This window comes from Megascapheus bottae, chromosome 13 (assembly GCF_031878675.1).
Source record: "Megascapheus bottae isolate mThoBot1 chromosome 13, mThoBot2.hap1, whole genome shotgun sequence".
NCBI lineage: Eukaryota > Metazoa > Chordata > Mammalia > Rodentia > Geomyidae > Megascapheus > Megascapheus bottae.
The window spans coordinates 13648139-13671577 of record NC_143521.1 but is presented as its reverse complement, the minus strand read 5'-3'; the positions used below and the strand labels follow the sequence as shown (position 1 = coordinate 13671577).

General features: G+C 36.5%; 1 protein-coding gene across 1 annotated transcript; it reads left to right on the top strand.

Moving 5' to 3' along the window:
• The first annotated feature begins 173 nt into the window (after positions 1-173).
• Fgf5 (fibroblast growth factor 5) lies at positions 174-22729 on the top strand. The gene is made up of 3 exons (XM_090344003.1): positions 174-772; positions 8532-8635; positions 21216-22729. Exons 1-3 carry the CDS (start codon positions 418-420, stop codon positions 21561-21563), a joined length of 807 nt encoding a protein of 268 aa, XP_090200129.1. The 5' UTR covers positions 174-417; the 3' UTR covers positions 21564-22729.
• Positions 22730-23439: the final 710 nt, after the last annotated feature.

The following is a 23439-nucleotide window of genomic DNA, read 5'->3' as shown; positions in this document are numbered from 1 at the left end:
GGCTGGGGCGCGTGGCCCTGGTGTGGGCGCACCCAGCGTCCGGGGTGCAGCTCGGCATCTCCTCCCACTCCCCGTCTCCCATCCCCTCCCTCCTTCACACCCCCCTCCCCTCCTCCCCCGGGTCCCGGAGCTCCCTCCCCGCGCCGGCCCCGGAGTGCCGCGGCGGGTGAGGGGAGGCTTCGCCGGCGCTCGCGGAGCAGTGAGATCACCGGCGTTATAAATATCCCGGTGCCAGCGCGAGATCCGCTCGGGTGGCCTCTCCCTCTCTCTTGCCTCTGTCTCTTTCTCTCTCTTCCCCGAGGCTATGTCCACCCAGGGCGGCGAGGGGGCCAGCGCCAGAGGCACGCAGACGCGCCGGGGCTGCCCAGCCCAGAAGCAAGCCTACAAGATGCGCTTAGGACCCCCGCGGCTGGAAGCATGAGCTTGTCCTTCCTCCTCCTCCTCTTCCTCAGCCACCTGATCGTCAGTGCCTGGGCTCACGGGGAGAAGCGGCAGGCTCCCAAAGGGCAACTCGGACCGGCGGGGACCGAGAGGAACCCGGGGGACTCCAGCCACAGTGGGAATAGTAGTAGCACGCGTGCGTCCTCGTCTTCTTCTGCCTCCTCTTCCTCGGGGAGCCCCGGCGGCGGCGGCGGCGCGGAGCAGGGCAGTTTCCAGTGGAGCCCCTCGGGGCGCCGCACCGGCAGCCTCTACTGCAGAGTGGGGATCGGCTTCCATCTGCAGATCTACCCGGATGGCAAAGTCAACGGCTCCCACGAAGCCAATATGTTAAGTAAGTTGTTGGCTCTCCCTCCACACCTGCCCGAGGTGGGGGTGGCCGAGGTTCACCAGGGCGCAGCCGCCGGCGTTCCCGGGATCGCGTCCTGGACTCCCTCCCAGCTTCTGGGACGCAGCTGGTCCCAGAAACTAGCCAGGGAACATGGGTGGAGATGCGTTTCGATCGCGCGCGCTCACGCAACCCCAGTCGCTTGGGCGTGAGGAATGACGAATTTGGAGGTGCAGGTTACCTACGGGCATCGGGCTCCCGCGATGCCTAGTCCCAAAGATGAGCTGCTAATCGTGTCTAGGGGAAAAGCCTCCCCTGCCCCACACCTCCTTCCTTCTGTAACAATTTCTGCTTTTCTTCTGCTTAGGAACTAGGCTGGCGTCTGTCAGTAGGAGTCAAAGTCCATCACTTTTTCCTATGCATAGCTTGTTTTTTTGTTGTTGTTTGTTTCTTTGAAGAGAACTCAAATACGTCTCTTCTCTAAGTGCTACCATGAATCCCCACTTAATATTATATGCGCGTGTGCACACACCTAAATATGTAGATGTACATGTACACGTGTGTTTCATCTATCATCTGCTTATCTATCCGTGTCTGTATTTGTCTAGATGGATAGATCAACATAGATATGGAGAGCAGAGAGTCCTGCTTGGAAGAAGGCAGTGAGATCTGGAAAACTAGATTTGTTTTGGACATTGCAATGACTAACTCCACTAATTGGGTTTAGTAACGTTTAGTGTGTTGAGACCATGAAAACACCTTGTGAGAAAGCTGGCCAGTTTTTCATTGGAACCCAAAGACAATGAGAAGGAAGTGCTTTATTTTGAAAAAAAAATGTCTAATACAGTCGATTTCATATGGGTGCAGAACTTTTAAAGAAACAAGTTATACATCTTTCTGGGCTTTCCCAATACTCTTACTCTCTCTCTCTCTCTTTCTCTTCTCTTCTCTTCTCTTCTCTTCTCTTCTCTTCTCTTCTCTTCTCTTCTCTTCTCTCCCCTTTCATCACAGCTGCTTCTCTTAAGCCTCACACTGCCCCTAGGAAGCGAGGGGAAAGTGGCTTGTGAATGTGTATAGTGATCTATGTAGACCACCTTAGGGGAGGGGAGATAAGAAGGCAGAGATGAGATTAGTCAGCCATATAAAAAACACAGCTAGGGCCTCTGGGATACCCAGGAAGAAAGGAAATATGGCCAGAAAATAGAACTTTAGGCACAGTCACCTATCATCCAATCAGCTGGTTGGTTCACAAGTGTACCTAACTTGTTTCACACCAAAGGCCTCTTTGGGGCATGAGGTTTCTATAGGCACAGGAGGAACAAGCAGTGAAGGCTTCAGGGAGTGCTTGAAAATGTGGCAGGAGCCCACGAAGTGCTTTGGAAGGTGTAAACATCAGTGGGGTGGTTGGCTGACAGGCTCCCTCTGGAAGGGTCAGTGAGCAAGGAGCAAAAGACCCGATGCTTCTTACAAGTCCACCTTCTGACCATTGCCTGCATTTAGTCTTTGGGGTTTAAGATTGCAGCTGGCTTAGGCATCTGCACTGAGCTGAATGTGAGCCACCAGAAAAGCGTGTCCCCATGAACACAGGCCAAGCTCCCCAGAGAAGCCTATATTTGGGTTTTAAAGTTCATTTTATCCTATCAAATAACTCCCATCTTAGGGAGAGACAAAAAAAAATAAAGAACAATCTGTTCTGGTGAAGGTGAGTTTTCAGAGACTTAGAGGCACAGAAGGTTAGTTGTGTTTCTCTATTTCTATTTATCGGGATCACATTGCAGAGTGTCAGACACCCAAGCTTATTCTCCACTGAGAAATCTTCCTTTTCCTTTTCAGAAAAAAAAAAAACAACCAAACCAAACACCTCCCTATTCTATTTTTGTAGTTTATCCATGAAAGCAGTGCTAGCCCTGGATAACCTTTCTGTGCTTAAGGAAAGTCCCTAAGTAACCAGACAGCAAGCCACAGTTGGAACCCAGGGGCTAAAGCAATATGTCTAGGGTCACTAAAAACAAGGCTCATTCCTAACACATTTACTGTTTTCTCTATAAAGACACTGGAATTAAAGATTTTTGTAGCTAGGTCTTGCTAATGGAGAAAAACTGATTAACAAAGAAACGCATTTCAGCTAAAGAAGGTGTTGACCCATTGTCTGTTGTTGCCACATAAATACAACTTATTTTAAACCCATCTTAAAAAATATGTCTTCAAAAGAACAGGAATGTCACCTAAACAGTGCCTGCATAGAATGTAATTAGTTCATTCCTAATATATTACTGTTTAAAACAACCCAGAGTTTAGTCTGTCTTTCACATGAATTGCTTTTATTCACTTATCCATCCATCTATGCATGCACTAATTATTGTTGGATACATACTGCACTAAACATGATTGTTTTGGTGCTAGTTTTTGTTGATGTTTCATTTGCTTATTCACACAGAGTAAATTATGTCTTAAAAATTCAAGTCATAGTGATTGCTTTGTGATGCCCATGTGTCAATACTGCTTTGTAAAATTTTACTATTGAACAGATTGGTTTATAACAAAGTTAAAAGGGGTCTCTGCCCTTACATAGCTATGAAAGAGAAGCAGCAACATCTTGCTAACTGTAGTTGATCATTCAGCTCTTTGAAGGCAGCCCTGGGTAGTTTCCTGACATTGTGTAAACTGTGGTGTTGGTCATTGCTTATTGCTTATAGGAAACACTGTGTCTTACAAGAGAGGCTGGGTGAGCTGGATCAGGGATTATAGAAGGTAGATTTACTTTACATTATCATCTAATTCAACTACTGCCAGAGTTAGCAATAATAGAAAACTGATATTCTTTTTGTTTTTTGCTATAAGCCCATATACTTCAGAAAAAGTGAACATTTTGCCATGGAATTTCATTCTAGTTGGTCCTGTTAAGCCTAGTAATACAATTTGTCAGAAAGCATGAACATCTGTATTCACAATTTGCATTCAACAATAAATATTTTTGAAAATTGCGAATATTTTTCTAGTTTTACCATCAGAAGTATGATCTGCTCATATATATTGAAACATGATTTCTTACGTTTATATGTATCACTTAATCTAGTCTTAATTTTTTCTTTTTTTTTTGTGGGTCATGGGGCTTGAACTCTGGGCCTAGGCAATGTCCCTGAGCTCTTCAGTTCAAGGCTACCACACTACCCCTGGAGCCACAGTCCCACTTCCCATTTTCTAGTGCTTAATTGGAGGTAAGAGTCTCATGTTCTTTTATACCTGGGCTGGTTTTGAACTGTGATCCTTAGATTTCAGCCTCCAGAGTTGCTAAGATTACAGGCATGAGCCACTGGCACTGGCTCAAGTATCTTTTTGGCCTAATGTTCAAATTGACTTACCTGGTACCAGTATAATTAAGAAATCAAGGAAAAGTTATGGCTATGTCAGCCAAAGCATTCACATAGAATATAAAAAATTGCATTCACATTTTGATTACTGAAACCTTCAATTTTACTGATTTTTTTTTTAAAAAATGAATTGCTATTAGTTTTGGTGTTTCATTAGACATTAATCTTGATAAACCATGTAAGCCTTGATAAACCAGAACTGTATTGTTTGGAGCTTAAGTGGAAATTTTATGTTACTAAATAAGTCTCAGATTTGATAAATTGGCATATTATACCAACTATTTCATGGATGCATGTAGAAAAACTTCAGCTTTAAAATATCCTCCTCTAGGAATTTTTAGATGGGCAGTTCAAAGCTTCTGCACACATGGAATGTCTGTGTAGTTCTAGATTTAGTCATCAAGTCTATAACTCTTTCTAACACCTTCAAGAGTACTTCTGTATTCGTGATCTGAAGAGGATTAAGTTAAAACAGAAGGTCTACATGTATTTTCTTGTTGAATTAAATGTACTTCATAAGACACACTTATCTTTTAAAATAAGTAGAGTAAACTGGGTGTACAATCTCAGAGTCACCAAGAAATCCTTGCCTCTCTCCACCTCAAAGTTCACCCTGAAATTTTACCTAGAGGCTTCTTATGTTAATCATTGAACCTCTTGTTTTAGTTCTCCTCAACATGAATAAATTAGGGAAAATAGTACACCTCACTAGTGCTCTCTTGTGAGTTAGTTTGTATGGACCTAGCCCCAACACCAAACAAGAGAAGCCCAAAAGAGCAGGACAGTAAGTAGAACACCTGTTTCTGTATGAATACCCATCAGGTATATGGAAGCAGGGAAGAGGATACCGTGAGTGTCAGAGAAAACGACAGGCAGTCATTGACAAGCTTTATCTTCTGTGGTTTTCCTGAAGCATTCTATCTTGGCATTCATAAGACACATGCTGTGGATTTTCACTGACCCCCAATGATGTCTTTAAAATACTGAAATAAAAAATGTCGGTGGTAGAGAAATGTTTTCTGGAATTTATAAATGGGTGGTATAATGTATATGGGCTTAAAATCCTATGTGCAATTCTCTAATGAGCTATTGAGGTTTGACATTGTAAACTAAATAAAATAATATCCTGTTTTGTTTCAGGAAAGGGAGCAGGAAGTTGATTTGTGAAGCAGATAGATTTTTACACCAATATTTAAAAAAATAAGACAATGTGAAAGCATTTGTTATTTTTGTGTCATAATCTTAATAGTGAATCCAATATTAAACCACAATACATTAACATTTAAAACACCAATACTGATATTTTCTTGTGTGAGAAAATACTTTTTAAATCTAATTGCATCTTTTTCTATCATTCTTCACCCTAATAAATACAATAATTTGTATAAACATGTGTTTTAAACTTCTGGTTCAATTTTTTAAAATTATCAGTTCTTTCTATCTTCTGGTAAGACCTCATTTGTACATCGAAATTTGTTTTGTTTTGTTTTTCCAGTCCTGTGGCTTGAACTCTGGGCCTCAGTACTGTCCTTGGGCTTTCTCAAGGCTAGTACTATACCACTTGAGCCATGGCACCACTTTCCGCCTTTTCTGTGTATGTGGAAGGAGGAATTGAACCCAGGGCTTTCTGCATGCTAGGCAAGCATTGTATCACTAGGCCACCTTCCTGGCCCTGTATGTAGAAATTTCTAAGGAAACAAACTTTCACACAGAAAATAGTAAGATTATAGTCCTCTCAAAATTCATTGCAATGAAAGTTATATATACTCTCTATACACAAACTGTACAGTGTAGTTACATATACAAATAAAATGGATCAAAGTAAGTTTTCCTTTAAAAATAACATATAAAAAGTAGTATCTTTATTAAGTATTTAGCCCTTTTATCTCAGGATCTTAAATGTTAAGCTGAAAACACATGCTTATGAGGGTTTTCTTTTTAGTATTACCATATATTTTTCATTAATATACAATCAATTTGCATTTATCATGCCAGATAATTTCCCAGAGAATGAAATAGAAACTTCTAACAATGTATAAGTCAGTAGAGATGAAGCCTGGCCTACTTTTCAACCAACTCCACAGTCGCCTTTGTATCTATTAATCCAACTAGAAAGACTTTTAAAATCTATTCCCTTCTTATTTTTGACAACAAATGCTTACATAGAGTTCACAAGCATAGTCATACTCTTCAAGATATTTCAAATAATCTGTCATATTCTCAATATTATTCTTGTATTAGCTGTCTTGAGCATATGTAAGCAATGCCATTATTATATTATGCCTGTGTAAGTTAACTTTGAAAAGTAAAATACACTCTGTTAACATGGTATAGACTGGTAATTTAATGTTTTAAATACACTACTTAATTTGCATTTGTATAAAATATTTTAAATACTTATATGAAGTATGCAGTCATATTTATATAAGTAATTTATATTTTTATATAAAGCATACAAAGCTTATATGCCCATAGTGTAATTAACTTTATAAAAGTATTCTATGTACTTTGCTATACAGTGCAATGAGAATCCTTCGAAGTCTTTGCATGTTTATCATAGTTGGACAAATTTTGTTGCCACAGCATTTTGAAAATATTCTGAAGGAAAAAGCATATGGGATATCTGTTTCCTTAGTAGTTTCTTACTAAAGTAAAAGTAATTTATTTACTCCCCTTTTCCATTAAAATAAATCTGTTATTGTTATTGCTAGACACCAGTTGCTAACATCTAGATTCCTAACTACTTAGGAAGCTAATATTTGAGCATCATGATTTGAAGCCACTCAGGCAGGAAAGTCCATGAGACTGGCAAAACTACCAAAAAGCTGGAAATAGAGCTGTGACTCAAGTAGTAGAGTCCGAAAAATAGTAGGACCAAAAAGCTCAAGGATAGTGACCAGGATTCAAGCCTGGTTCAAAAAGAGCAGGGTGGGGGAAGGGGGGAAGAGAAAGGAGAGGAACTAAGTTATAGTTGCGGTTTTTCTAAGATGATTTATTTGTTCTGAGCAAAGAATATTACAATGAAAGTGTTATTTAAGTTATTCCCCTTTCTCCATGAATTTTCTAATCAATTACTTTTAAGAAACCAAGTCAGAAGCAGTATTTGCTACATTTAAAGGTGCTTAGATTTCACTGGGCCATGCACTTGCTTAAACTTTATCTGTGTATATTATATATTATACACGCTCCCTTTTTTTTTTTTTTTTTGCCAGTCCTGGGCTTGAGCTCAGGGCCTGAGCACTGTCCTTGGACTTTCTCAAGGCTTGAGCTCTACCCCTTGAGCCTCAGCACCACTTGCGGCTTTTTTCTGTGTATGTGGTACCAAGGAATTGAACCCGGGTCTTCATGCATGCTAGGCAAGCACTTTAACCACTAGGCCAAACTCCCGGCCACGCTCCCTTTTTGTAAGTTGAATTTTGTATGTACTAGTAGAGTTCTACTGATAAATAAATTTAGTAGACTGCTTCAAGCAGTATACATTAACATGTTGGGATAGTCTATCCTCTCTTTTCCTTTGTTCTTGTTTCCTTTTCTTTCATTTGTTCCTTTCTAATAATGATTCTCTTTTAGGTCTAGTGAACTTTGTTTTGTTTATTTACTTATTGAAAGTTCAGGTAATTAACAAAAACATTATGCTTTCTTATATAAAATTGTATATGATTTCATGATAAATGTGCAGCCTTTCCAATTATACGTACATGATTGTGACTTTTATCTTAAAATACTTGAATTGTGTTGAGCAATTCTCTTGACTCAGTAGATGTGGACTTTGTAATAATGAAATATAAAATAGTAATAATGTAATAAAATATCTCATTAATTTTCTAGGATATGATTAAAAATGCAACATGTCTCAAAGTATAAGTCATTAAACACTTCACTGAGACAATAATTTCAAGTTATTATGTTTTCAGCATCCTGTTATGTAAACAATTTAAGAGCACCACTAAAAATGATTGAGTATGGTATATACTTATTTAATTTGTGAGAAGTTGAGAAGAGGGATTTAGTTTATACAAATTACTGCTCTTTTCCAGGTTTTAGAATGGCTTATTCTTAAAGTGGTATATTGTCTTCAGTGACAAAATAATGGATGCAAATTATTTTTTAAGAGTTAGAAAATGTCTTGCCTTTTAGAACTTGAAAAGAATCTATTGTCAAATATTGTTTACTAAAAACAGCTTTTGTTATGTACAATAAAAGTAAGCAGAAGCAAACTTTTAAGCTTTGAAATTAATAATCGTAATGAATGCTAGCCATTTTTTTAACATAGTAAACACCACAAAAAGCATCATTCTTTTTACTTGCAGTAATAAAGAATATGTAGAAATTTAATTCTTCACAATGACATGTAGAAGAGTTTGTGTTTTATTTTGGGATTTCTGTCATCCTAGGTATTTTGGAAATATTTGCTGTGTCTCAGGGGATTGTAGGAATACGAGGAGTTTTCAGCAACAAATTTTTAGCGATGTCAAAAAAAGGAAAACTCCATGCAAGTGTAAGTAGAATCATTTCTATTTGCTAAAGGTATTATGGAGATTTTACTTTTGTAACATAGAATTAAGTGTCTTCTCAATTAATTGATAAGGCTCAGAGAAGTTAATTTTTTCCTAGAGTATTATGTATTCTTATAGCCAAGAGAATTGTTTGCATGTCTGTAAGTAATCATTTAAATATATTGTTTACTTGAAAGATACTATATAATCTACCAAAATTTCAGAGGTAAAGTGCATTTGGAAATAGCCCTCTCTAATAGTTGATATCTTTTATTTGAAAGGCTCAAGGACAGAAAGCTATTAAGGTAATATTATCAAGATTTTAATTTTACTTGTTTATGTGGTAGCATGTATGTTTAGTGCTTATTTAATTTTGTAAACTACTTATGATGCTAAAACATGGGTAAAAGTAGTTATTTTTACCTTAAAAATTTTAGTAAGGGAGAAATCATGATTTGAATCTGATCTCCCATAGGGAAAATTGATGAATTTGAGAACTTTTTTCTTATATTTTATCTTATATTTTAATTACATCAAGTAGGATGACTTTTTAAGACTAATTTTGCTCTTAAAAAACTTCATAGCGCTTCTATATATACATATATATACATATATATATATATATATATTTTTTTTTTTTTTTTTTGGCCAGTCCTGGGCTTGAGCTCAGGGCCTGAGCACTGTCCTTGGACTTTCTCAAGGCTAGAGCGCTACCACTTGAGCCTCAGCACCACTTCTAGTTCTTTTTTCTATGTATGTGGTACCAAGGAATCAAACCCGGGTTTTCGTCCATGCTAGGCAAGCACTCTATCACTAGGCCAATCTATAATCAATCTATAAATTATTATTTTGCTTTGGTATGAAAATATTCAGCCACCTGGAAAATATGAAGATGTTTAAAGGATAATAAAATATATCTAATTTAAGTTTTGGTTTATTTGTATTAATATTCATGGCACTTACAAGTTAGTTAAACTTTCTTTTCTGTGTTATTTCAAGTTTCTTCATATGAAGTAATTTGAAAACAAACTTCTTTAAAGCCAGTTTTTAAATCTTTATTCCCTTAGTTTGCATTAAATAGATGGTCAAAATATTACTCTCCAAAATTTCAAAGTATTTTTGACAATTTTTAATTAAGAGTATAAGCAACTTAAACTTATTTGTATGGGGCCGGGAGTTTGGCCTAGTGATAGAGTGCTTTCCTAGCATGCACAACGACCCGGATTTGATTCCTCCATACCATGTACGTAGAAAAAAGCTGAAAGTGGTGCTGAGGCTCAAGTAGTAGAGCTCTGGCCTTGAGAAAGCCCAATGACAATGCTCAAGCCCAAGACTGGCAAAAAAACCCCAAAAAACAAAACAAAACTTATTTGTGATTTTTACTTTACAGAACTTTATAATTTCAGTGAGATTTCTATTTGGTTCTATGTGTAAGACTTTTTACAATTTTTCATTCCTTAATATCCAGAGGTGATTTGTTGATAGTTTTTAAAGAACACTATCATTGGAGGGAGTGAATTCTGCAGTTATTTAAATGAAACAATATGTATAAAGTACTTAGAGCAGTAATTGATACAGTAATAAATATTACATACTATTATATGTAATAATTTACATATAATATAAATATAATAATCTACCAAAATTTTGGCTTATGAAAATAAATGGAAAACTTTTGACTTTGAAGTCACTTACTGACAGAATTAAAATTTATCTATTTTATTTCCGGAGCTGATTATTGCACTTCAGCAAGCTATAATATATTATTTATAAAATAATCATTCAGATTGAGAAATTGCAAATAGTTGGTGGTTTTATGTATTTCTCTCGAGATAAAATTACGAATCATTGTGGTAAAGACAGTCATTTCATTTTATTTAAAACAATATTTGAATTTTAAAAACTACCTATGGCTCTAACAATGATTAAGCACTTGAACAGATTAATGTCATCTTCATTAACTTTAAGGTTCTAACAACTTGGAATATCTTAAACTCAACATCATAATAATAAACAGTGTGTGTAAAGGAACTTTTACTGCTTTGTTTGTTGTAGGTAAAAACAGTCCTGATTTATGCACACATCCAAGCAAAACGTAGATGAAACTTGGACCTGCTTAAGATAATTGCCACAGAAAGGAAAGTATTATAAGTGGAGGCCAATTAGAAAGGTCGAACCAAGAGGTTAGGATACATGATTCCTCTGTCAAAAGCAAGTAACAAATTTCTGGAAATCTGACCCAAATGTCTAAGGAGGACTAGTGGGAATAATGCAGATAATGCAAAAACAGCATCTGTTAGTCTTTCTCTTCTTGGCAGGCTAAAGTTATTTCATGGAATAATGACTTTTACACATTACAAAGCAAGTCTTGCTCCTGTCATTCACCAATGCTCTTTGATATAAAAGTCATTCTGGTGACTTTGAGCTGAATCGTAGATAAAAATTAAGCCCCGTGATTATGTGGATTCTTTTTAAAACCTATTGTCCAAACCCACTTTCTCTTATCTGAGATTTTACTAGCGCTTTTTTTACTAGCTGGAAATCTAATTAAATTATGAAGTGATTAATTCTTAAAGAATTTGATCTTAGAAATAAGTATTAATCCCAGTTATTATCAGTTTTATACCCAGCTTGTTTCTTTCCTGTTTTCAGTTTCTAATTAAGCATGTTTAAAATGTGTCTATATCATTTTAAATGGGATTATTTTATTTAGATTTAATTCATTAGCAATCACAATGTCACCAAAACACGCTATGATTAGATAGATATGTATTAGATACGTAGTTTGAGAGTTGTACCTTGGTATATAGAGTAGCTATAAGGTTCTATTTATAAAGTCAATGAGAATCTGAAGTCTGAAGTATTCATGTAATTTTGGGACAAGTCATCTGCCATTATAATGAAAAATATTTGTGGATAATGGTCCATTTTCAACCTGGTTTTTATGCCAACAGGATATTAATTAGTTACCAGGCAGGACTAGTTCTGTGGAATCTCTTTCACTCACATTCTGTCATTAGATAATGAGGTGAGAAAAAAATCAGAGATGTGAAATTGTTTTCCTAAGGTTACAAAGTTAAGTGATCGGACCTCAAACTATTCCCGCTTAGTTTTTTTTCTTTCTTTAAATACCATAAAACTTTATTGCTTAAAGGAATATACTGTGTTTTAGAACCAATTACATTGTTTCTGCCTACTTAAAGGAATCAGTAAGTGCAGAATTCAATAATATTTGCACATAGTATGCTAAAGAATGAATACTATGAATTACTCTAAGAATAATTGAAACATTCAGTTAAATAAGTAGGAAATATTAGACATGGAAAGTAACAAATTTAGTTTTTGTTGTCGTTTTTTCTATCTGAAACCTCTTCTCTTTCTCTCTTAGATGCAGAGCTCTTTCTTATACTAAACTTTCCTCAATGCTCTCATTTCACTTCTGTCTCCAGTACTTGATTTTAGAATTCCAGAGAGTAAAGATTATATCTACTATAGAACTGAACACAGATTTTTCTTAGTTTTTGAATATAATGATGTTTCGCTTAGGGAAATCTTCTGAAGATAAACTTCCAAAAAGTAAAAATGTTTGCTTTGCTCATAGAAGTCTTCATTTTATTTCCTTATCAGTGGACACAAAGATAAAAATAATGGGGGCCGGGAGTTTGGCCTAGTAGTAGAGTACTTGTCTAGCATACACAAAGATCCAGGTTTGGTCCCTCTGTATTACATACATAGAAAAAGCCAGAAGTGGTATTGTGGCTCAAGTGGTAGAGCCTCTAGCCTTGAGAAAGCCCAAGGACAGTGCTCAGGCCCTGAGTTCAATCCCCAGGATTGACCAAAAAATAAAGAAGGTAAAAATAATGGTAGGATGGAGCAATTCGATTTAGGAGACATTGGTGATGCTGAGGTCATTTTCTTTATATGTGCTGAATTCTTATTAGTACTTTTTTTGGATTTAAAAAATCAATTTTATTATCAGCATTTTTTTTCACTAGCTGGAAGCCTAATTAAATCATGAAGTGATTCCTCAATTCCTTGAGTTTTTTTGTTTTGTTTTGTTTTCACCTCCAACTGTCTACATACCTGAGGTTCCTCGCTCTCATTTCAACTTTCTTTGTACATGTGGCTCTCCTTAAAACTTTTAATAAACTCTACGTATACAAGAACTTATAATGCAGTGCTTTTCAAACATTCTTTACAGTGTGAAGTTTGTCTTCTCCTTGTCAGAATGTGTCAGGAATCACGGAGAGAAGGAAGGTGTAATGGCTTCCCAGATCACCAAGAGTCAGAGCTATCCTCCATCTCCATATTCTCAGTCTGGGCCCTTCTCTGTCTCTGTCTCTCTGTGAGTTCCTGTTTCCTCAGAAAGTTTGAGTCCTTATTGAAAATCCTTCAGAGAGCCTTTCTGGATTTTTCCTAGGTGGATTCTGATGTAAGAGTGAAAAAGCCCTTGACTGCATGAGTGAGTGTGCAGTCTGATTGCCTAATGCCTAGCTATTCCACTATTTACTGGAACATTTCATTTAGTGTTTCTAAATTCTTTGGTTTTCTCAACAGTAAGATGAGAAAAATTGTATTAACCACATGATTTTGTACATATAGAACATTTAGAGGAGAATTTGAAAAATAGTCAACTTAATGTTTAAACAGAGCCTCACAATTGCTTTCTTCCTAATTTTGAGATCAGACAGATGTGGTATTGAGGCTAGCCTCTAAAACCCTCCTTTTCATTGGCCTTTTATGTTTGGGTCCAAACCTGCTGTGCAGACAGTAGTCTTTCATTGCCTGTGCTTCTCTTTTGTCAGAGAACCAGCTTGGAAGCAACAGTTCTAATCTCATACTGCAAAAGGCAAGGATTTCATAGTCTTGTTCTTTGCAGTTCTGCTGTCCATATTTTTTTTTGATTTCTAGAAAAAAAAACAGATCTATGGAATGGTAGTACCCATGTATTCTTTATTCTTTCACAAAGCATAAGTGTTCATTGCCTGTTGTGGGGAGAACATGTTAGCTAATGTTAAAGATCCCAAGTGAAGCATGTGGTAGACTTCTTTTTCTTTCTCCAGGATTTAGGGGATCACGTTTGGAAGGAGGCTAATTGCAGAGTTTAAGGAACAGGCATGGAATGCTCCCTTGATCGGCCTAAAGGAGTCCTAGAGCACACTCCTCTCCTGGGTTCAGAGGGCGCCAGCTGGCTGGCCCAGGGGAGGGGGTGAACTATAACAAGACATTTATGTAGAAACATCCTTTCCCCTGTAATCTTTCATTTACATAGTAAAAAACTAGGTGTTCCATAATTTTTGCTTCCCCCACATGGACTGGTGGCTTTGCCATTGCTCTTTTGCTTTTCCCTTGTTTTTTTTTTTTACTATGTAATTCTGGTGAGAACGAGCACTTTATTGAAAAAGTCTTTGATGTGCAATAATATTAGAGAAGAATGTTGACCTGAAAGAAGGGAGAGGCTATATTTTACTGATGGTTTGGGGACTGGCACTTGACATTTGTCACTATTTTAACATGGAAGGGCTTGAGAGCAAGTACACTGAAAAAAAAAGTTGAGAAACAGACTTGGTTGCTCATATAATGTATTAGAAAGGACATTAGGTATCAGAAGTTAGATTTAAATCATATGCCCAACTCAGCACTTGGTAAATAAAAGGATTTAAATGGATTTATTTATTTGTTTATTTTCTTGATTGAAAGTCAAATAATAGTATCCTAACAGTCACAAAATTACTGTGAGAGGTAAATAAATTAGTAGACTACTCCTTGATAGGCAGTAGCCTTGAAGATCCCAGTTTTTTATAACAACTTAGGGTTTCAGAAAGTTTCTGCCATCTTTCACTTCTTTCCTGATTTGATCTTTACTTCACCTGTATCAAAATCACCCAGGATGCTTATTGATGAGGCACGTTTATGCCTTCCAACTCACATGAACTGAAACCATCTTTAGACATAGGACTTAGGAAAATCCATGTTTTGAACTGACTCCTAGAATAATTTTAAGGCAATTTCTGAAGAGAGCTCTTCTACCTTTGAATGGAGGTAGAGGAACCTGCCACGTGAATATTTATGCAACAAGGAAACTTATGCCTACAGCATGATGTGGTCAAGAATTGTTTTTATTACAGTCCACTATAACATCTTCATTTTTCCACTTCTTAACTTCATAGAGTTTCTCAAGGATAAAAAGACAAGTTAAAAAGGAAAACTAAGTGAAATGGAGAATTAAAAGTGATTATGTCACAAAGTCCAAGGTTTATGCTCGTATATTCTAGCATTGCTCTGTTCATATCCTTTCCATAGCTGCGTGCTCAGAATTGGCATTCACATCACTCCCATTCATTCATTAACAAGACCTGCAATCATCAAAGAATATGATCATTATTAAGAAGCATCTCTGCTAACAGACTTTAGAGAGTTTTTTATTTAAATAGTCCTTAAGAGAGAATTACCTATTTGGTTTAGTTGAGCCCCTGTTTAATTATAATCTGAGATTTAGCCTTTTCTAGAATGTTCTATTTTTGCCCTAGTTTGGCTTTTATAAAACTTGATTAACACTTCCCTGTTTCATTTCTCCTCCTCCCCCTCCCGACACACTCACAATTTCTGGGATTACAGGCAAAACCCACTACAGCTGACCTCAAAATGACTTTCATGAAGTATTTTTTTTTAATTTATGTTGGTTGTGGGGTTTGAACTCTGAGCCTGGGTGCTATCCCTGAGTTCTTCAGCTCAAGGCTATCCCCCAACCCCTTGATCCACAGCTCCACTTCCTGTTTTTTAGTGGTCAATTTGGAGATAAGAGTTTCATGATCTTTAGTGCCTGGGCTGGCTTTGAACCACAATCCTCAGGTCTCAGTCTCCTGAGTAGCTAGGATTACAGGTATGAGCCACTGAGCCCAGCTTAAGTATTTTATTTTTGTCAGTGGTAGAGCTTGAACTCAGGGCTTGGGTGCTGTCCCTCAGCATATTTAAAAAATATTTTATTGACACTGATTTTTACATCATATTTCAAATGTCATGTTTAACAAGCAAGTATTCAAGACGGGAATCTCTATATGCAATCACTGGCACATAGATTTTAGAACATAATCAAAATTAAGCTGAGAGTTTGTATATCATAGATACATATCAATCTATATAAAACATTATGTCTATAGAGTATCTATCCCATCATAGATTTTTATGTCTATGTAGTTATGTTTATATCTCTAAGATCATGTCCATAACCTTGGGTACCCACATATTGAGTCATCACTCTTATACTGTTTCGATCTAATCTCCACATATCAAGGAGACCATGCGCCTTTTGTTCCTTTGGTCTTGACTTGTCTCACTCAACAAGATTCACAGTAGGTTCATCCATTTCCCAGCAAATGCCATTATTTTATCTTGTCTGTTGACTGTGTAGAATTCCATGGTATGTATATATATATATATATGTATATACATATATATATGTATATATATATATTACATTTTTGTATCCATTCATTTGCAGTGGGGCATCTGGGTTGTTTCCATTGCTTGGCTATTGTGAATAGTACAGAGATGAACATGGCTGAGCAGGTGTCCTTATCATATCCTGGGTTATGATGCTCAGGATAAATGCCCAGGAGTGGTATGATAGGATAGTAGGGAAGGTTTATCTTCAGTTTTTAAGGGAACCTCCAAACTGCCTTCCAGAGTGTCTGTACTAGTTCCTGAGGTTTTTTTTTGTTGTTGTTGTTGTTTTGTTCAAGGTTACCATTCTATCACTTTTGCCACAGTTCTGCTTCCCATTTTTGAGTAGTTAGTTGGAGATAAGAACCTTGATACATAAGGCCATATAGTATGATGCTAAATGAAAGGATATAGAAACAAAAGACGTATAATGAGTGATTGTTGTCCTTAATGTACTATGTTAACTTTCATCTCTTTTGCTGTCCCTTGGTTATCTCATATTGTTACAGTATCCCACTTTGTTACCTGATATATTGGATATATTTGTATTTGGTTATTTTAAATTGGATAGGGAAGAGGGAAAACAAGATAAGGAGTGGGGGTGGGGGGAGGGAAATGGGGATCAAGACATGTGAAAGGGTATCAATGTATGTGAATTAATGCACCATCTATCTGGCAAATATCAAGTAACCCTTCGATTAATTACAATAAAAAATATATGAAAAAAAAGAGTCTCACAGGCTTTTCTGCCCAGGCCAGCTTTGAACAGTGATTCACAGATAGCTGCTTGTGTAGCTAGGATAACAAGTGTGAGCCACTGGCGTGGCAATAATCTGTTATTTAAAATGAAATTTTCACTATAAGAGATGAATAGACTTAAGACAGTAGCTTCTTATTTTTCTTTTCTTTCTTTTTTCTTTTTTTTCCAGTCCTGGGCTTGAGCTCAGGGCCTGAGCACTGTCCTTGGACTTTCTCAAAGCTAGAGCTCTACCACTTGAGCCTCAGCACCACTTCCGGCTTTTTTCTATGTATGTGGTACCAAGGAATCAAACCCAGGATTTCGTGCATGCTAGGCAAGCACTCTACCACTAGGACAAATTTCCGGCCCAGTAGCTTCTTATTTTTAAAGTTGTTTTCCTTAGCAGTGTGGCTTCCCTCCTTAGAATAATTTGAATATTTAAACACAGTTCAATTTAAGATTTATTTGTTTCAAAAATTAATATTAAACTTAATTACAACTAAAGTCAATATTAAACTACAATGAATTAGTTAACTCAAGCATTTTATTTTGACTTTTAAATTATGGCTTGTTGAATGTAATATGAATGAAAGAAAATTAAAAGGAGAAATTCAGATAGATAGGATGAGGACAATATACATTGTTTTCCTCTATAGAAGTGGCAATTAGCACACTCTCTGGTATGTGTTAGGGTCAAAAATATATTGGATAAACTATTAAGAATGAATTCAGTACAAAAATAGTGATACTTTACAAACATTGGATGATTATTTTTATTCTGGTTGCTAATGGTTGTAAGGAAATGAGAAGATTTGCCTTAGTTTCAACAGTTTATTTGAAATTTAATTTGTGTCCCTATTTAACCCCTTAAGGGAGTGAACAACTTACTTTTTTTTTTTCTCCTTTTCTTTTGGTACTGGGGATCAAACCCAGGACATCACAGTTGTTAGGAGAGCACTTTGCAACGAGCTATATCCCAGCTCCTGCCTTTTTCTTGGAGAAATACTATATTTCTATTCTCAAAGAAGCATATATTTTATTAAAGATGCAAGCTAATTCACAGAAGACTTTAAACATGAAGATGAGAATAGAAAGCTTACTATCCACATTCGTCTGAAGATGAATTTGTAAGTTTTAATATCTGCAGCCAAGATCTATGATTCTTGGTGACTCTCATGTCTGATATTCCAGGCCTGCCACTGTATACAAGGATATACCACTTAGAATCACCATCTTCCCTGAAAGGCCAGGAACCCTGGCAGGAGCAATCTGTCTTTCAAGAAGAAACTGATCTCCTGATGAAAAAAGTTGTACTGAAATATTTGTTCAAATGGCTATGTTCTGTGAGAGCTGGGACCAATTTTCAGACAAAACATTAAATAAGAAGTCAATTAGGAAAGCCAAAATAGTCTGACTGTCTTTACTCCTATGTTCATGTAGGAATTAGAACAGCTGAAATGCTGCACATGGTGTGTGAGTCCTTAGAACAATGTGCTTTCTACTCCTTGTGACATCTAGCTGACCCTGGAAAAATCTACTGCCTGACCAGCTATCTACTTAAAAGGACTGCTTTTAAGAAACAACTTTTCAGTATGAGTCTGGAGGGAAAAATGAGAAAATCTCTAGTTAGCATAATTTTAGAGGTATGGTAGACCAATGAAGAATTCTTGGATAGGATTGATAAGGTTTTAAAATGAACGTGAGCACACATGAGTGCACATGCATGTGTGTGTGTGTGTGTGTGTGTGTGTGTGTGTTAGTAACTTCCTTGCATAATTGAGCATGGAAATCAGAGCCATATTCTCAATCCCTTGAGTCACAGCTCCAGTCCTCAATGCCTTTTTCTTTTGGTAGTCATGTTGCTTGAGCTCAGGGCCTGAGCACTGTCCTTGGGCTTTCTCAAGGATAGAGCTCTACCACTTGAGCCACAGCACCACCTGCAGCTTTTTCTATGTATGTGGTATCGAGAAATTGAACCGGGGTCTTCATGCAATGCTAGGCAAGCACTTTACCACTAGGCCAAACTCCTGGCCTTCAATGACATTTTAAGAAGAAAATTTTTCACATATATGCTAGGCAAATGTTCAGCCCCTGTCACTCTATTAAATAAAATGTTCCATGTCTTTGTAACTTTTCTTTCTTGTCAGTCATGGGGCTTGAACTCTGGGCCTGGGCATTTCACTGAGCTCTTCAGCTCAAGGCTAGTGCTGTACCACTTGAGCCACAGCCCCACTTCCAAAATGTTTCGTGTCTTTCTTTTTTTTTCAGTTATTCAGATATATTTTTTAATATTCTTTTTTATTGCTTATCCTTCATGAAACCAGAAAGAATCCAGATGATTGTAGCTTTTATTTTAAATTAAAACTTTGGACTAAGCAAATTAAATGAGAAAGAGCCCTTGTAAGAGTTAAGCAGCTATAGGCAAGTCTATATTTAACTTGTAAGAAAGTCTTTTTCAAAGTGCAACAATAACTGATTTTCTAAAGCCACGTAATCACTGTCACCCTAAGCCTAGACCTGAGCCTCGGACAGGAAGAGATGATGCCATCTGCATGTGGTAGTTCTTTAATAACACACCGGCTTTCAGCCTGCTAGAGCCTAAATCTGGAGAACCATGAGGAGAGTGACAGAAGTTAAACATGTAAACATCCTAGTTCCGGTATGGCAGTAACTTAGGTAAACTTATAAGTTAAGGTAATGTCTTATTGGAAAAACTCTGCTTCTTAATTCTTTTCTGATAGTGCCAGGACTTGTCCCAAGTCATTGTGAATCTCTGTAAATTGCTTTGTGGTATATTGCAGCGTAGTTTTAGATTACAATGTTGGGATCTATATTGAAGAGAAATGTTTTAGAAAAATATTTGGAAAAGCATTATTAGCGAAAGTAAGAAAAAATGGGTCCCTTTATTCCAATTAGAACTTTCCTTGTTTGATATAGAATCATTACAGTTTTAGAGTTTTTACATATTAAGATCAACTCTTTCTTCCAAACCCAATAATTCTATGCAAACAGAACATTATGAAATTATAAACCTGGTAGTGTAGACTCATGTGGGAATGCTGGTTCCCTGGGGGCTGTGGATGCATTTTACTTGTAAGAAAACTACAGAGTCCTTCACTAGAAAAATATTTTCTTTTTCAAATGGTCCTGTTGTTAGAAGGCTTGTGAAAAAAGTTTAAGTTTAAGATCCAGTCTGCTAAGTTAGTATTTGATAGCACGTCTGACTGCATACTCATTTGTCTTCTACAACATTCCTTTAGATTGCTCAAAATTAAGCCCTTCAATGTTGGTATTGGCTTTCTGTTGGAAGTCTCATTGATGGTTCTTTCTCCCAGCCTTCCCAAATGGATGCCATGAGGATCTTGGAACCTATCATTCCTGCTTCCTGAAAATTCTTTCTCCTTTCACCTGTCTCCCTTACAGCCAATCTAAGTAACTCTATTTGAGGGCATGACTCAAAAGCCCCTCTAATACACAGCTGTAGTTTGAAGACCTGACTCAAATGTCAGGGTTTCTAGGGTGTTTTGCCTGCTCCTCTGCTGTCTTCTTGACCCTCTGAGATGTTCTTCCTCTGTGTCAGTGTGCCTTTTGCATATTGCTGTCATAATTCCATTCATCAAGCTGTGCCATGATCCATATCTACTTGCGGGCTTTTTCCTGAGCATTTAAAGGCTTGAGTGTATGTGTGTGTGTGTGTGTGTGTGTGTGTGTGTGTGTGTGTGTGTGTGTGTGTGTGTAGATCTGACTGAAGTCTTGCTGATGACTCAAATGGCTTTTCCGTCTTGGAATCTGATATACTGTCCTGTTTCACATGAGTAAGGATACATTTTTTTTTCTTAAACAACTTTAGCACATGCAATATTAATTGGGCCATATGCTACCCATCTCTCAGCAGCACAAATTGCACTGATAACAGTGAAAAATATATGCTTGTTTCAAATGAATAATTTGATCCTATTTCTGCAAACACATATTCATTCATGTTTTACCAGGCACATATAGAGTTCTTTTTGTTTTCTTGGTGATGTTGAGGGTACAAAAAGTTTATGTTAGAAAAGTTAACTACAAATGTTAAGTTTCTTTAGGAGCAGGAAGCATTTCAATGTATTAAATAAAATGGAAAGTCACAAATGTTTGAGAGTTTTTAGTTATCATTTGAAAATACAATGGCATTATGTCTCCAAATGCATAGAGAACAGAATACAGTGATAAGAGATGAGTAAAGTAGGAATTTAGGAACAAAAATAGGAATTTAAAAAAGGAACTCTGAAAGAAATAAGCATAATTTTAGAAAAGGAAATGGAGAAGAGGGGCTAGTAATCAATTAAATACTGTATTTTATTTTTAGTTCTAGGTCTCCATGCTACAACAGTAATTTCCTTTTTTCCCCCCACTTCTAGGCCAAATTTACAGATGACTGCAAATTCAGGGAGCGATTTCAAGAAAACAGCTACAATACCTATGCTTCAGCAATCCACAGAACTGAAAAGACAGGGCGGGAGTGGTATGTGGCTCTGAATAAAAGAGGAAAAGCCAAAAGAGGCTGCAGTCCTCGTGTGAAACCCCAGCATATATCCACCCACTTTCTACCAAGATTCAAGCAATCTGAACAGCCAGAACTTTCTTTCACGGTTACCGTTCCCGAAAAGAAAAAGCCACCTAATCCTGTCAAGCCAAAGGTCCCCTTGTCTACACCACGAAAAAATCCCAATACAGTGAAATACAGACTCAAGTTCCGCTTTGGATAATGCTCATCTTCATTTTGGGAGAAACTACTCTTTACTCTCAGGAGTTTCTGCAGGTGTCTTCAGAGCTTTGAAGAACTTTCAGACACAATCTCAGATGGAATTTAGATTGTATGGAAATCAGGTCATGTGTTTTGGTTTGATTAAAACAAAAAAATGCTTTCTTTGCTTTTAACAGAACTGGAATTCTGTGTTTCAATACAGGGATTGTACTACTTCAGCTCAAGAACACATAAGCCTTTTCTTTTACATTTAGGGGATAGTTAGAATCCCACATTTTTCAGAAAGTTAAATAGTCTGGACTACATATTTTTCTGACTTTTACAGATACACACAGAAGAACAGACATGATGCATTTTATTTTTTTGGTTTCCAAAGAATATTTTGATGCAGATAAAATATTTTATTAACTTTTTTGTTTCATTTTTCCCTAAAATTACCTCTGCATTGAGCATATTTTTCTTACTTTTCTTACTCTAATTGATATGATAAACAATCATTTTAATGCCATTTTTGAATTACACATGTGTCCATAGCTTATGTGTAACATGGGTATTTCCTTTGTATTTTCTAATCCACTGTGTTTCTTTTTTATTATTTTATTAGTCATACCTCAGATAATGTAAGCTTAGTTCAAGATTTTCAAATGTTTAAATTCTCCTCCACAAAACCAAAGGCTCAGCATAGATTTGTGTGTATCTACACAAATTCATAGCATTATGTAGAATCCTATCCTATTACTGGCCAGGATGTAATTGTTAGAAGTAAAGAGACAACAGGAAATTTTGGTGAAATTAAAAGCTGGAGGTAAAGAAAAGCATTAGAGGTTAAAAGAACACTAAGTTAGCAGCATGTATTGAGATCTAATTCTGTCTTCCTTGGTTTCTCCTTTCATCTACCCCCTGCCCTATTCTTGAACAGCTGAAGGAATACATTTTATTCTGTCCATTAACATACACTATGAAACTGGAGTGCTTAAAAATACTTCCGTGACCTTGTGGTTCTTACTGTATGGATCCACAGGGAGCAGCCACTTAGAAGGGGCAGATGGAGAACTGTAGATGAATCGTTGACCAGTTACCCATGTTGAGCCCATTGTCAAGATTTCTTATTCAGCTAGATACCTTTTGAAATTCTTATCCTAAAAGGAATCATTCCAGTGAATAGATCTACCCTTTGATAAGGAAACTTTCTGATATATATATATATATATATATACACACTTATATAATTGTTTTTACAAAAATCTGGCCTTGTGATAAGGGAAACTTAATTTGGGATTTTGATGAGTTTCAAAAGCCTTTTATATTCAGCCCAAAAATTGAATGATGGATATAAGTCACAGTAACTATAACTTATAATGGTTTGTAGAATTCATTTTCTTGGACAATCATTTTATGGGATTCCATGAAATGCAAATGTTCATCTTACATTTAGAAATGTTGCAATAAAAAGCTATAGTTAATGTTTAGAAGTATGTCATTTATAGTAAAGAGCAAAACTTTGTGGTTTGCACTTATGCATATTTATATGATGAACTTTTATTTTTTTTCCAAAACAAACTGTGGCTTATTTGGTGCCCAGTGAAAACTTCTCAAAATTGAACTTTGGCTGCCCCCATAAACTGCATCATTCCAATGGAAACAAACTACACTTGTATATATTATGTATATAAAAATAAATCTACTGATTAAAATATTACCCATATATATTAGTATAGTAATTCATCTCATAAAGACAATAACTTGACTGAAAAGTACTTACATTTGATGCATGAGTTTAAAGTATAAAAGGAAATGCTACAAAAGTTTAAATTAGTTTGTTCTTTAGATTATTCTTGGGTTAAGTAAAACAGTGTTTTCCAACAAGCACCTCTCTA

What these genes read in the sequence shown, in the direction of transcription:
- Fgf5 (XM_090344003.1), top strand. Translation starts at nt 418, where the DNA reads ATGAGCTTGTCCTTCCTCCTCCTCCTCTTCCTCAGCCACCTGATCGTC. An exon ending in CCACGAAGCCAATATGTTAA is followed by an intron (nt 773 to 8,531) that starts GTAAGTTGTTGG and finishes CTGTCATCCTAG; the next exon opens with GTATTTTGGAAATATTTGCT. An exon ending in AAGGAAAACTCCATGCAAGT is followed by an intron (nt 8,636 to 21,215) that starts GTAAGTAGAATC and finishes CCCCACTTCTAG; the next exon opens with GCCAAATTTACAGATGACTG.